The following is a 16,418-nucleotide window of genomic DNA, read 5'->3' on the forward strand; positions in this document are numbered from 1 at the left end:
GAAGATACTCATAGAGGTGCTGTGGTGGGCTTCGACCATTGATGGTTGTGGACCTTTAAGATGCTAGGGAGGTGTTTAGTGGTGGAGCCAATGAAGCAGATCTTGAAGCTTTCAGCATTTGCGCATTAAAGGTGTGAACAGATCATTCGGCCAGCCTATTTAATGCTCAATGCAAAAGGAGCTGTGATAATATGTTTAATATCATTGTGGGTGCAAAACCTTTTGTAATTGATTTTTGTGAATTGGGGCTGCCGTCGGTCACTATCTTGTGGATGCACCTTCTGTTGTGATGATCCAGTCAAAGCTCCCATTGAGGCTGCCATTGTTGTCAGCTGCAGGTGGACAAAGTACAGATTGTGGGAGAAGGAGCCCATGATGTGCAGACCCCAGGAAAGAGCCTTCAAATTGGATGTGACCTCCATCCCACAGCTGTGTCAGTACTGGTCATGGCTGAAGCAACTGGTGTGGGGCTGGGGGCTGATTGGTGTGCTTGGTGAATGGCAAACTGTTGCACCACCCATGCAAATCATTGGGGCTACACAGGGCCAGTACACATAGTGGCGTATTAGTTGATGCAGTCTAGAAGTTTGCCTGTGGGCTTATGCATAAGCTGAAACACAGGGTCATTGCAAAGGAAATGGTACTACCTTCTGGCTCCATTCGTCATCTTCTGTAAGGAACACCACACCTTGCCAAACTGGAAGTTAGTGCTGCTGATGAAGAGGGGAAGAATGGGGAGGAGGCAAAGACCAGGTGTATCTGCACCAGAGCACTTGGGAGACAAACCCAACTGGACATTTTACAGCACTCATTGAAGAAGCAGGTCATATCAAGACAACTAATGTTCTGAGAAATTATAGAGAACTTGTTCAGAAGTTGATCTGGTTGGTTGTCTAACTGAAAAAAATCTGTTTTCTGGTAGTCAAATTCAGAATCTGCACCTGCTGGAAGGCAAAACAATACGTCTGTGTTATAATTCTGAGTGAAGTGTGATAATGAATAGGATATTGGAAAATCGCCAGATAGAGAGCCCCTTACAAAGGCAATGCCACATACACTCTGGTAATTTAGCCCTGGGTACAAAAAGCAGGATGTCAGCTCTTCTGGAAAAACTGGAATCCTCAGGGAATTATATTTTACCTGTAAAAATCTGGGAAATCTCAGGGAGTCTTATGAATTAAAATCTCAGGAAATTATGCATTTTTAACCTAGCACTGAAAATGAATGTTATTGAGATTTATAAATCACAAATTTTAAAATAATTAATGTCTCAAAGTTTGTTAATTATGTGACTATTATTCCATGTAAGTTGTAGAGTTTAAAAACTACTTATTATGCCTGGTATATAGCTCAGCTGAGAGGAAAGAAAAGTCATTATTGTGGCAGCACCCATCCCCCCTCCCCCTGCTCACTAGTAACTAATCAGGAACTTCTTGTCACCATCATCCTTCTCACATCTGTAATTATCAGGGAATTCTTTTTTTCCAGGATTGAGTAGCCAGCCTGAAAAAGTGACAGAACGGTTTGTGGTTGGTGGTAAGAAGAAATTTACAACCATTCATAAATATGCAAAATTTATGGACACAAAAATGGTGACTGCTGGTTCGTTTTTGATCTGAGAGTAACTCTCATGAGCTGGAGTGTCTTTGACATAAATGTGATTGGTCTCTCCATTCCATCCTCTTCCCCCAGCAGGCTCACCAATCTTCGGTGAGTTTGTGCTTGGATACCATGGGGCCCCAGCCTTTGCAGCACCTTTTCCCTTTTCTGTGCTGAATGCCTGTCCTCCTGCTACTCTTCTTCGCCTCCCTTGGGGACCATGTGTCAGATATTTTTGGGAATGTGTTCTGAATTTTCAGTAGCCTGACATCAGAACACTCCCTCCACTTTTTCTTTCTTTCTCTTCTTTCTTTCTTTCTTTTTTTCTTTCTTTCTTTCTTCATTCTCGTTCTCATACCCTTCTTCTGCTTCGGCATTAGAGGTTTCACTTTGTTTCTCCTTCCTCCCTGTGTGCTCCTGAAGGCTGGGTTTTGACGTGACACACGAGTGCGATTATAATGTTGACTCTGGAAGCAGCACTCTGAGTCTGTAATGTATTGTCAGACTGTGATGACTTCATAGCCCACTTTGATCTTTGATCTATGAAACGTGAGAAATAGAGTATGTGTAGGCACTATGGATGCATCAGTCTATATTATCACCCGATTGGCTGCAGGACGCCCTGATCAGAGAGGTAAGTTTGGATTTCTCCCTCAGTCAGACCGTCAAACAGCCTAATGTAAATACCACCACATGAAGATGGTGCCCGACATGAACAGGTTAGCTGTGGAGAAGTGAAACTGCAAGCAGTTGTGCTTGAGATCACTACTAGTTTCCAAAAGCAAAGTGCCATGGCGTAAACAAGAGCAGGATTTGACAGAGCCAGCAATTGCATCAACAAGTTTCTGAATAAAAAATGGATTAACCATAACAAAGGACTGACCTCCTTCAGTAAGTGATACCACGAGAAGCTGAGGTGCAGCTGGGAGAGTCTTGGTATCTTTAGCCTCATTCTGTTTACATTTACCAGATGAGAGGAGAAGTGTATCACCCAAGTGGTTGCTGAGTGCCAGCCTTCAAAGACTCACTGCTACAGGGCACACAGGTTGAAAGATTCTGCTCCATGAGAGCTATGGAGGCGTTGGCATTCTCACTGGGATGGACTGTGGATTCCAGGGTAGAAAAATGGTTGGTGGTGTGCACTGACAAAACGGATGTCAGCCATGTGAGGATATCACGCTGCAAAACCACTGAAGAGGATCTCTGAGTCAGCGAAGAAGAAGACCATCTGCCTTTGTTTGATTTCTTGTAGCCTTTGCAGTTGGCAGCTGAAGACTCAGATGTTTGTTGGCTGGAGAGATGTAAAAAGTCTTTGTGGGCATATTCCTTCTATTGTGTAGCAGTTGATTTCACCACCAGAGGCGACAATTTGGGTCTTGTTGCACAGCTGGAGTCGGAGGAGATAGGAATGCTACCGTGACAATGGGTATTTTACAACCGTGGTGCTGAATTTGAGGTTGCAAGTCTGTTTGGCCGTGGCCCTTCATGGAGACAGGTGTAGCAAGAACGGTACTGTAAGTGCCAGATGGTAAAATGCGGGGCTTTCAACTAGCCAACAACTTGTGGGCAACAGGTAAGACACTTTTTCCTTCACCTGGATTTCCTGGACAGCCCACTCGTTGGGATATACAGGACATTCTCGAGCAGAGGCTGCATTGTCACAGTTGCAATTGATACATCGGGGAGGAGGAGGAGGGCAGTCACATTCATGAGCATCCCTACCACACTTGTAGTGGTTCCACCTGCTTTTATTTCTTTGTTTGTTGTCCTCAGTGTTGATGTATTTCATTGCTACACTGGCTGAAAAATGGGTTGTGGATTCAGACACTGACTACTGTAAATAATGTAGCCGACTGATGCACAGTTGCATTTCACAGTACTTTAATTTCACTTTTCACAACCCCCTAATAATACACAGTTATGCGGCCAGTACAATATTGTTTAAACTTTTGATAAGCCTCATTAATAGTTAGCAGGCGAACCTCCACATACTACTATTGTCTTGATGCAATAATTTACCAACAGCCGTATGATTTTTAGAAGTTTATTTTATTTTATGAACTTCTATGTGCTACCAGTTTCGGCATTACATTGATGCCATCTTCAGGCTCCACTCGTCATAGTCGTAAAATCGCTATACACGGAAGGTGCCATATAACTGGATCTGTTAATCAATCATCCTGCAACAGCTCTTGGTGGCCAAGCGACACAGACTCAAGTGGTAAATTATTGCATCAAGAAGTTCATGCCAGCCGTCGTCCCACGATCCATACTGGATCAACGAAGATTACTACTACTATAGTTTCTTGTTGAACATCTATGAGCAGTAAAAAACTAACCACAAAGTTCACAGTTCTTGAAGAATAATCAGATACGTATGGAGCAGACACTGTCATTGTTTTTACAGATGGCCTAATTGTTTAACACTTATTACACTGTTAAATTCAAGCGTTGTTGTTGTTCTAACCAGCACAGGTTACTCATCTGAAACATGGCCATGGACTGACTGTCTTGTGACCAAAAACCGGGTCCTTATATATCCTCACAATAATAGGTACTGAAACTTCACATTGTTCGAAGTTAAATTTACAGAAATTACAATTACAATTAAAACTTAACTCATTAAATTAACTGAATACATCGAAAAATAGCATCTTTTTAACAGTTTCTTCTACTACAAGAGTTAAGCTGAATTATTTGTTTAAATCATTAAATTAACAAATGTAGTTATGTAAACAATACTTTTGACAAAACTGTTAATTACTTTCGAATTAATGAAGGGCTGGTTTTGCTAACATGTTTTTGAATAGAGCCAAATAGATACCTTAAGATTAATAACATTTTGCCTTCCAAACGTTTATAATTAGTGGAGAATTTATATTTGTTTATATGCCAACAATAGAATTTAAGTTACGAAACAATTACTGATTTCTTCCTATAATGAAAGATACTAACTAGGAATGGTCAAAATAAATTAGAAAATCAATTACATACATAAAACTAGGCACAGAATTAGATCTGGTGTTATATTCTTTAAAATTAAGGGCCAGTCTTTCTCTTTTATGAAAATGTGGATTTTATTCACGTATGTTAATGGTAACTAGATAAACATGAAAAAATGAATTTAAGGAGGCAGATGGCAAAACAGGAGGGTAATTAAAATTATCCCAGCTTGCTTCGTCACAATCTTGTCACTTTGTCAACCCATGCCATGAACAGTTTTCTTTTGAAATACCAGACTGTTGCCATGTTTGTTGATTTGGAGAAAGCCTACGACACCTGCTGGAGGACTGGTATCCTCCATACACTCTACACGTGGGGTTTCAGAGCCCGCCTGCCCCGTTTACCTTCAGGACTTTCAAAAAGACAGATTTTTCAAGATACATGCGTGTTCTGCCTTGTCAACACCTTTATTCAGGAAAACTGTGTGCCTCAGGTCTCCATCTGGGTTCCGCGAGTGTAGAAGTGTGTGAAAATAACTTGAGAAATAGTTATAGTTATGCTGTTAAAAAGGGAGTTTGTAAGAATTGTAACGCTGAAATAACAACACTAAAAGAACGAATTGCTAGCTTACAAATCATAGTCAGTTCCTTAAGAAGCGATATTGACTCACTCAAGAAAGAAAATCGGGATCTGCGATCGAAGCCAACACTAAATGAAGTGATGCAAGACAAAAGTAATATATCGTCCGAGTGGGTAAAAGTGCCGTACAAAAATAGTGTTCCAACTACAAAAAGAACAACAAAGTCTGCTAAAACTGTCACATTTTTGGAAAAAAACAAATACCATGTTTTGCAAACAAGTGACTGTGATAACGACTCTCCAAATGATCGTGAATTTGAAAAAGTCAGTGAACTGAAATGAATAGCGTTTTTTCAAATAATGTCAACAACAAACATAGATCATCAGGGAAAAAGAGTAATGTACTATTACTAACAGACAGTTATGGCAGGAATCTACCCAGCATGCTCCGTGAGAAAAATCGCGACATAGCAGTGACTAGTGTAGTGAAACCGGGAGCGGGATGTAAAAATGTTGTGGACATTAACTCTCAGACGAAATTAATGCAAGAAAATGACTGTATCGTCTGTATAATGGGTTCAAACGATGTGGCAAAAAATGAAGCAGATGTTTGCGGGAAAATGCTACAGAATTTTTTACAAGCTAATAAATGCAGAAACACAGTTGCCACACTTCCTCATAGGCATGATCTGATTTATAGTTCGTGTGTAAACAAAGAAATTCGGAAAACAAACATTAAAATAAGGAAACTGTGTTCTCAATACACTAAGTGCGATGTACTTGATATAAGCAAGCTGCATCGAAATCTGCACACGAAGCATGGAATGCATTTGAACTATGAAGGGAAAAGATTTGTTCGTGATCGTGTTAGTGAAATCATTAAAGAAAGACTTGTAAGGGATAGAACAATTTATCAGCTTCCTGAACATCCTTCCAACAGCGAGGAAAACAAAATAAACAAGAAAGAAGAACGAAAATACAACACTGCTGACGTTCCTAATTTAAACTAGAGGTATGTGATGCTGTAAATATGATTCCCAATTACCAAATCGTGAATACGCCCGAACTAAAAATTTATCACCATAATGTGCAATCCCAGCGTAATAAGATAGATGAAATTAACGTTCTATTAACACATGAACTTAATGATATCTCAGTGCTATGCATTTCTGAGCACTGGCTTAACCCAGAATTAATCCAGAATACGAAAATAAACAAATTTGTCTTGGCTGCTTACTACTGCAGGAAAAACAGCAAGCAGGGTGGGGTAGCAATTTGCACAAAGGATAATGTAGATTTTATTACACTACCTGACTTAACTAGGGCAAATGTCGAAAAGGATTACGAAATTGCAGCTATAAAAATTACTCAGTTCAACCTGGTTATTTCTACAGTTTACTGATCACCGTCTGGGAATTTTGAACTTTTTTTAAACAAAATGGAGTCATTGCTAAATAAAGTAAATAAAATGGATTGTGAATTGATAATCTGTGGTGACTTCAATATTGACTTCCTCACGAATAGTGGAAATAGGGAGACCATTTTGAACCTTGCAACGTCCTACAATTTAAAGGCTGAAGTAAAAGCAGCTACCCGAGTATCAGGAACTTGCCAAACAGCTCTTTATCAGTTTCTAGTCAAGAAGAGTTTACACAACACCTCACTAAAAATTTTCAATGCAGGTTTTAGTGATCATCTTGCTCAAATATTAAGCATAAAAGTACAAGGCAGTATTATTAACAACATGTCTTTCAGAACAGCATATCGAAGTTATAGCCAGCATAATGTGAACTATTTCAGCAGCTTATTATAGAAAGAAAAATGGCTAGGAGTGTACAAAATGAACGATATAAATGAAAAATTCAACACTTTCATTGATACATTAACCCATTTCTTTGAACTTGCTTTCCCACTGAAAACATTATCCATACGGGGAAACTCTAGAACAAACAGCTGGATCACAAAGGGAATAAGGGTTTCATGCCAGAAGAAAAGACTAATTCATGGAATATGTAACTCAAAAAATTCCTCACCTGTAGTACGCGCATACTATAAAAAATACTCCAAAATATTAAGAAAAGTAATAAAAGCAGCAAAAATAATGCATAATGATGAAATCATTTATAATTAAGCTAATAAATCAAAGGCTATGTGGAGTGTTATAAAAAAAGAATGTGGAGAATACATACAACCTTGGAAAAATATAACACTATCACATAAAAATAAAAAAGTAACAAACCCCTCAGAAGTAGCCAACACATTTAACAACTTTTTCACAGGTGTTGCTGAAAATATGTTACAATCAAACTTTAAGAGCACCCAGGCAAATGAATATAAAATAAGTGCATGTAGAGGATCAATGTACATCAGTTCTGTTTCACAAGATGAAGTAGCTAAAGCAATAAAAGGACTACAAAATTCCAAATCGGCAGGTATTGATGGTATACCTGCAACAATGTTAAAGAAGAGCGCATCAAACCTAATTGAAGTACTCACACATTTATGCGACTGCTCACTTCAGGCAGGCACTTTCCCTGATGTGTTGAAAAAAACAAAAGTTATTCCTGTATATAAAAAAGGGGATAAAGACAATGTAAATAACTACAGACCCATCACAATTTCCTTCTGCATCTCTAAAGTACTGGAAAAAGTTATGTATGAGAAACTTATGAAATTTATAAATAAAAACACTATCCTATGTAATGAACAACATGGATTCAGAAATAAGAGGTCAACGACAAGTGCTGTCTATGAGTGCATCAATTCCATCCTAAACCTGATGGACAAAAAACAGGAAACAATAGGAGTCTTTATTGACTTGTCAAAAGCTTTTGACACGGTGGACCATAAAATTCTGCTGTCAAAGCTAGAAAGATATGGTATTCGAGGTCTGTCCAACAAGTGGATCAGTTCCTTCCTGACAAATCGTATGCAGGCACTGTGCGTCAAGCACACAAATATTGAACTAAAAACTGTATCCAGTCACTTATCTGACTATAAACAAATAAAATGTGGTGTACCCCAAGGATCCGTATTGGGACCCCTTCTGTTTCTTCTGTACATAAATGATCTAAGCTTAAATATTAATGCACACAAAACAATCGTATTTGCAGATGACACCATGATTCTACTAAAAGGAGACGACAATGAACAGTTACAGCAGACAGTAAACACAGTCACGAAACAACTTAGCAGTTGGGCACAGAGTAATCAGCTTGTAATAAACAGTAAGAAAACCGTTGCTCTAAGATTCCACAATGTTCCTAACAAGGACATGTTTATCCCATCAGTCTCTATCAATGACGAACCAGATGGTAACAGTACTGAAACCAAATTCTTAAGACTTTGGCTGCAGAGTAACATTAGATGGAATAAGCATATTGAATGTCTCAATGCAGAACTGAGCAAAACATGTTATCTTCTTTGTTCATTAAAATCATGCAGTGGTGAGAAAACAGTATTGAATGCACATCATGCGTACTTTCATTCTCGTCTTAGGTATGGGGTCACCTTCTGTGGAAACTCTAAAACAGCTAATAGCACTTTTAAACTACAAAAAAGGGCCATTAGAATCTTGTTTGGGTGCAAGTCTAGAGACTCTTGTAAACCCCTGTTTAAGAAATCTGGTATTCCCCCATTACCGTGTGTGTACATTATGGAAACCCTTTTGTTCTTTAAATTCAATGTAATAGGCAAGGACCGGAGACTACAAAAAAACTGTGATATACATGAGCACTTTACCAGACAAAACAGAAACTTACATATGACTCAAATCAGCACAGCACTGTGCCAAAAAGGTACTTTTCACATGGGAGTTAAGCTTTATAACAAACTTCCTGAAAACATAAAAGCTATCACTGAGGTCAATACATTTGGAAAATCTCTAAAGACATATTTACAGTATCACTGCTTTTACTCCATTGAAGAATATTTAAATTTATGAAATGTGTTATATAAATACTTACGCGTAAAGTGCATTATTGTAAGCTTAAATATGTATGCCTTGAAATTACTTTCAGCCTGTATATTTATAACTTGACTTGTCCAATATCTTATGCATAAGGTGCTATGTAGACAACAGGACCAATAAAATACAATCTACAATCCATTGCAGTTCTCCACAGATTTGTCTCCACGAGCGGCGTCATCAGCAACATCTCGATTGTCTTTACTCATGGAACATCAACAGTGGCTTTTGATTTTCCGTGGACAAAACTGTTTGTATGAATTTCTGATGGTGCAGTGGGTTTCATCCACTGTCTGTAAACCTTGGGCCTCTTGCTCTTCTGTTCACTGAAAGGAAACTTTCTTGGTCCTCCCGAGTGTCTTACCTGTCTGCGTGCTGTACCTTGTCCCTCAGTGTCCTGTGTGTTCTCAGCAGTACTTCCTTGGTAGCAGACTGGACCGTCCTCCTCTGTTTGTATCGATCCCTTGTTTGTTCGAAACTAGACTATGGGTGTTTTGTTTATGCACCTGCATGTCTGTCCATCTTACGCTGTCTTAAAAACAATCCACCATTATGGAATCCGTGTGGCCCCTGGTGCCTTTTACTGTAGCCTGGTAGAGAGAGATGTTCTCCTCAACAGATACGCATGCTGTTTGTCTGCCACGTCTGGCCACATCCTGTGCTTCCTGCTTCGATGACTCCTTTGACCACCAGTATGGGGCATGTCCTTCTTTTCTATTGCTTCCTGGAGTTCGCTTTTGGCTATTGTTTTGGCAGCTTAACTTCATGATACCTGCCGCTCTCCCGATGGGTGTGAAACCTGCACCCCCTTGGCTTTGTGTGGCGGCCCATGTTCACCTTTGACATCTTTTGTTTCCTAAGGACACTACTCCATATTCTATCTATCGCTGTAAGTTTCTCGACATTCACACAGAACTTAGTACCTTTGTGTACACTGATACCTCTTGGACTGACCATGGTGTTTGGTGTGCCTTTGTTATTGGCACCGATCATATTTGGTATTTGGCTTCCAGGCTTGGCTTTTCAATTGTGTCATTTGCTCCAATTCTCTCTGTGCCCTTTAGAGCCTCTGTGTGCTGTACACAGTCCATCCCTTTGTGAAATGGGTCCAAGAAAGCTTCCACTTGCTCACTTTTGAGGGAGCCACTGTAATGTTTATATGGGTCACTGGTCATGTTGATCCAATGGGAAACAAGGCTGCCGACTCTACTGCCATGTCTGCTGTCATCCTACCTCGGCCTGCTAGTTCTTCCATTCCTTCTGATGACCTCCGTGTTGCCATCTGTCAGCAGTTGGTGTCACTTTGGCATCACCACGGGTCTTCCTTTTGTGGGAACAAACTCGGGGAATTAAATCTCTCCCAACGACTTGGGCAGTCTCCTCTCGGTCCTCTTGTTGCAAGGAGATCATTTTAGCTAGGTTGTGTATTGGACACTGTCATTTTAGCTGTGGCCATTTGTTAAGTGGTGACCCCCAACACTTTGTGCTGGTTGTCGTCAACCTTTCACAGTTTGCCATTTCCTGACCAAACACCCCCTCCCCCTTTTTTTTAACCACTTCCATTCTGATGTATGTTTGCCGTCTGAGTTATTGGCTGTTTTAGCAAATGCCGTGCAGGCTGTCAACTGTGTTTTACTTTTTACCTGTCATAGTAATGTGGCAACGGACATTTAATTTCTTGTTCGGGACCTCCATTGTCTTTATGGCATATTTTGTGAACCTTCCTCCAAGAGGAAGACCTTGTTCTTAGCTCTCTTTCCTTCCATCGATTGAGCGTAATGCATACTTGCTTCTAACTCTTTTTTCCTATTGGTGTTAAAACTTCCATCTTTAACTTACGAGAGAGAACTGCCCCGATGCCACTTAGGGATGCATTTGTGACCAAGTGGGGCAGGTAAGTCGCATGGCAGGATGCTGATTGGAGAGCCAATTTTGACCCCTGAAAAGCCCGATTGCACTCTTCATATGTTGGAAAGGTTCTCTCTTTTTTATGGAGACAATCTACTGGACAGGCTACGGAGGCTGCCTGGGGAATAAATTGTGCATAGTAATTAACTTCTCCAAGAAATACCTGAAGGCATGTAACTTATTTAGTCACAGGCACATTCTGAATAGTCTCTTATGTATTTCGTGGTTTGCTGAAGACACTCATCAGTTATCTCAATTTGGAATAAAAACTCCCCCTGGAAGGGCATAGTTTTTTTTTTTTTCTTACAAATCATGCACTGATATAATCTAAATAAGTGATTGATGGCTGAGAGAAGGCACATTTGGAAAAGTTACACTCAAGTCCTATCTGACCAAGGGCCACAAAAGTCAGGCAGAGACTGTGCAAATGTTCATCTGTTGTACAAGCAGTAGCCAGAACATCATCAAGATAATTCACACAGTACAAAATGCTGGTAATAATCTGTTTAAGAAAGCTCTAGAATGTGGTGGGAGGATTAGCTGTGCCAAAGGCAACTTTGTCCGAATGTTAGGTTAATCTGAACATGAACAAGTATGGAAAACTGTGCAGTAAACTGCTTTACATACACACTATTTTAATTTGCACAGTACAGGAAACATGTAATAGAAAAATTGGCAAGAAAACATTAGGTTTAAACAATGCATAACAATGAAAGAAAAGCTGTCAAACTTACTAAAATACAGTGGACATTTTATCCCTACTTTTTAGATGACAAAAACTCAGTCATTGTTTTTTGGTGTAATGAAGACAGACTGTTATATGGCACATAGTTGCGCCATCGTCTCATAAATATCATATCAGCAGTGGGATGTTGCTCCAAATAATGTAGCACAAGGTCAAGGGCTTCTGCTGCGTCACTGTGTGGCACCAGCTCTCCTGTGTCGCATTCAGGCTCATTGTCACTTCTGTCACAGCAGTCCACTTCTTCCTGGTGTTGAGTCACAGCAGCAACTAAATCAGAGTCAGTAAGGTTCTCCACACATTCCCCATCTACTGCCATCCACTCATCTATGTCTCCTTCACTAGCTTCTTCACATCCAGGTACTGCCTGTATCATTTGTAGTAGATTTTCCTCTTCATTTTCAACTAGGTTCTCCTGAAATTCAAGAGATGTCCACAGTTTTCTCCACGATTTTCACTGAGTATTTTGTGAAATATTCTGCCATGTCTCAGTGGCCCGATAAACAATATCCTTCACATTGGTCTTTTTTATTTTGTCCACTAAAGGAATGCATTCTTAAAAATTGTTTCCTGTAAATCAGTTTTAATATTTGCAGTATGCCCTGATCCATTGTCTATAGAAGTGGTGTAACATTCAGCGGCAAAAACTTCACCACAATTTCTCCATCACATAATTCCTCAGTGTTGGGGTGGAATGGTGCATTACCAATTAGAAGGATTGCATGGGGAGACAAATGATTTTCATTAGAAAACCCTCGAGCAGAGGGAACAAACTGGCCGTGAAATCATTCTTTGAACAGATTACCATCCATCCATGCTTTTTTTCTGGTTGCGATAATATATGGGCAGGGACTTCATGTTGCAGTTTTTAAAAGCTCTGGACATAGCAGATTTGCCGATCAGCATTAAAGGCAGCTTGTGATTACCAGCAGCATTGCTGCATACTAATAAAGTCACTCGATCTTTGCACATTTTAAAGCCAGGAGCATGGTCTTCTGCTTTTGATGCCAGGCTTTTTGTTGACAATGCCCTAAAAGTAAGGCCAGTCTCGTCAGCGTTATAAATTTGTTGGGGAGAATACTTTCCCTCTTATCATTTTTGCAAACTCACACAAGTATTCCTTTGCTGCATCACAGTAAGGACAGAGCTTCTCTCCAGTAATTGTTAGCTGACGGATTCCATGACTGTTTTGAATCTGTCCAACCAACCCATACTCGCACTAAAAGGATCATCACCGTTCATTAACTTGTTCAGGTAAACAGCCTTCTCCTGAACCAGTGCTCCACTCAAAGGAGTTCCCCTTTCTCTTTCCTGCATAAAGCAGAGGAAAAGAGCTTCATCCACTATATAATACTGGGACTGTTTCAGAGTCTGTTGAATTTCGAGTGTTTTTCCTGAAGGTGTTACACAGAACTGTTCGAGCTTCACTCGGTTCTTCCTCCAATCGCAAATGGTTGCTTTACCAATACCCAGTTCTGCTGCAAGTTTAGATACATTCTCACCATTGTTTATCTGCTTCAAAGCATTCAGTTTTTCTTTGAGAGTTAACGTTGTATGTTTCTGTTTACTCATGACGAAAATATGTACACCATTACACCTGAATGAATACAATACAACTGTTATGCGAACCAGCGATAACCAAGTGCTTTGCAAGCCAGCTGGCAGTGCACTGACCTCAGACACTGCGAAGGTCTCAACAATGCACAACAACAAGTGCAGGGAGTGAGAGTGAACCATTGTTCCCACACTTGTTACCATGGTGTACCTACTTATCAGCTTGGTATACTTTATTCTCCGGCTAATCCGAACAAATTGGTAATCCGAACAAATCGGTAATCCAAACAAAGTCTGGTCCCAATTAGTTCAGATTAATGGGACTCTACTGTATAGACAAAGTGTTTAAGACTAATATCTTCCATGAGACTTCATCAAGAAGCAACCGAGAAACTGCCTCTGTTAGATTGATTTTAGAGCGTAGTTTACTTCCTGAAGGCTTAGAAAAGAATTCAAAGGCAAAGGGATAAGAATCAGTGTCTGCCTGAGGCAGAATTGTTTGCCTAAATTGACCACACAATCAAATAGAGCCCCCAGTTTACTTGACCACCACTGATCCCAAAGCCCACTCACTGACTGTAAGAAGTCGGGGACAGTCTATCCAGATCAATCGTAGCCTCATCCTTAATGGTCAACAGAATCGGGCGATCCTTACAAAATTTCGTACTTGCTGCAGTCTTAAAAGACAGAGCCATAAAGTAAAGTGCTGTCACCAAACCAGGTTCAAACAATTGTGCAAATTATGTATAAAGCATAAAGTGGCAACACAATGTACTATCTAGCTGATGGGATCTACTTCCAATGTAAAGAAAATCCAGAAGCTGAATATATATCGAGGACAAATATATTCCACAACAAAAAATTACAGTATTTGAGGCACCCGATTATAAGTGACATTGCTGATGAGCAAAAAGTAGCACCTCACAGTGGCCGTATGTGAACAACTTTGATTCCACTGCACTGAGTGAAGGAGCATCTACTCTAAAGTACATCAACTGGTTGATCACTGAGAGTGACACAACAATATCAAAGAGAAAAGTCCCTTGAATTTTTTCCACTGTTGCATGTAATTTCAAATGCACAGCACTTCAGCCAGGGATGGTTCAGATTGTCTTAAAGCTTGTGTTCAGAGCTCCTTATCCAGGGATACATGGATCACTACATCACAAATTAAACTTTCAGATATGGATTACCACACTCACATGTGGATTTACATTTTCAGTTTCCTCCCTGAATTCTGCAGTCCAAGCTGCATAACTTAAAGCATATAACTTACATTGATGTAAGAATTCTAGCCTTGCTACTGCATTCGTTTTGTTGGAAAAATACTCAGACAATAAAGATTATATACAGTATATCAGCCAACAGTAACACCTGTGAACCAAATAATATAACTGAGGATTCATATATAGCATAAAGACCTATTCGCATCCTGGACATTTAATCTCACTTGCTGGGAAATACAATGCAAGGCATTTTTTATATGCTTCCCAGTCTTCTTGGGCCTCATTAAATGACTGGATTGGTGGAATGAATAGCAACACCTGTGACTGAAACTGTGTTGAATTAGTGACATATTTCAGACATTCATGATGATGATGATGATGCTGGTGCTACTGCTGCTCCTGTTGCAGTTTTAGCTGCTACCATTGTTGTTTCTGTGAATGAGTTAAGTGTTTGATCAAGCCATACTGTTGGTTTAGCTGTTACTGCCACAGCTTGAGAAATTTGGTGAAGCAAACTGCGACCCCCTCATTGCCAATGTTGTAACTTTCATTTCTAGCCACAACATGTACTGGACATGAATAAATTCAGTACCAATAACATAAATTGTCAGCTAGTTCGTGAACCAACCAGCAATAGTTTGTGGTGAAATATTAATCTAAACCATAAATAGAAACTACTATGCTATTGTTCTAGAGCAGTAGAATGAAGCCCTAGCATGGTTTTGCTGGATAACATGTGTTTTGTGATCAGAGTCCCATATAGGCAAGAAATGATGGAGTCCACAAGCTATTGTCTGTAGCATTAAACACACAGTAAACAGTTGGTGCCACCGAATCCACTTGTAGCACTGGGCGGCTTTATATTTGAACCACTACAGAAGCTAATGTGTGCTGCAAGTGCTCTCAGCAAACATAAGCAATGGTATACCTATTAACATGTATGTATCAGCCATCTGCACACCTGGTGGGGTTACTAAAAACTGTAAGTGATGAGTAGCATATGAGTTTCTGAGTAAGAGGATGTATTTGGTAGTATGAAATGTACATCACAGTTTTTGCATATTTTACATTACAGTAAAGTCACAACTGCAATGCAGCAACTTGCACTACTTCTTGGCCATTAATGCTGTATGATCATTTCAGTACATAGCTCTTGTATGAAGGATTGCTCTGCAGCCTGTGACAAGTATTGGATAAAAAATGTGTGAAATTGTGTAGGATCACTGACTGTTCATGTAGTACACTACAGAAGTATTCAGCTGGTTTCTGACTTTCTCATTTTTGTGGCAGCTTATTTAAAAACCAAAGGCATAGTAAACCAGTTACCATGATGTAATATGTGTTTTAAAGAAAGTGATACTATTATGCACTAAAATTGTGTGTTCCAGATGTATATCTGTCACTTTGATAATTCCGATTGCAAAATTTAAGAATGACTACTAACAGTAGACAGCAGTCTTGACTCTGCATTTCCATTCCCTGCTAAAAGAATCAAAATAATTTGATGCTATTGTAGTGCACAAAAATGATGTGTTCTGCACACATGAGTTAGTAAACCAGACCTGAGATCTGCTTTGCTGTTATTTCTGATTTACATGATAATCTCAAAGCTCAAAAGCAAATAACTTACCTGAGGAATATTTTCCATGCAAAGTGCTCACACACGATAGATCTTCATTCAAGGATTGAACAGTCCCTGACCAGATGGCACTTTTTTCCAGCTTTTTTAGTGGATTTTTTTTTTCACAAAAACATCAACATTTCTATTCACAAAATGGCCTTTACCATGTTTTCTTATTTTAGCACAATTTAAGCTTTCCCCAATTGATGATTGATTGTGTAGAAGTAGCAGCATTTTCTAGCGAGTGAACAGAACTGCTTCTCCGATTTGAAGCATTTC

General features: G+C 39.6%; 1 protein-coding gene across 2 annotated transcripts in view; it reads left to right on the top strand.

The window, feature by feature from the left end:
- LOC124556552 (GDP-fucose protein O-fucosyltransferase 2) overlaps window positions 1-16,418 on the top strand; it is a 101,248-nt gene that overhangs the window by 18,217 nt on the left and 66,613 nt on the right. Inside the window, exon 4 of one of the 2 annotated variants that reach the window (XM_047130511.1) lies at window positions 1,489-1,536. The exons of the other annotated variant lie outside the window; for it this stretch is intronic. Within the exon in view, the coding sequence (XP_046986467.1) occupies window positions 1,489-1,536 (48 nt within the window). The remainder of the gene's footprint in view (window positions 1-1,488; window positions 1,537-16,418) is intronic. 2 annotated transcript variants of the gene reach the window in all.

This window comes from Schistocerca americana, chromosome X (assembly GCF_021461395.2).
Source record: "Schistocerca americana isolate TAMUIC-IGC-003095 chromosome X, iqSchAmer2.1, whole genome shotgun sequence".
Lineage (NCBI taxonomy): Eukaryota > Metazoa > Arthropoda > Insecta > Orthoptera > Acrididae > Schistocerca > Schistocerca americana.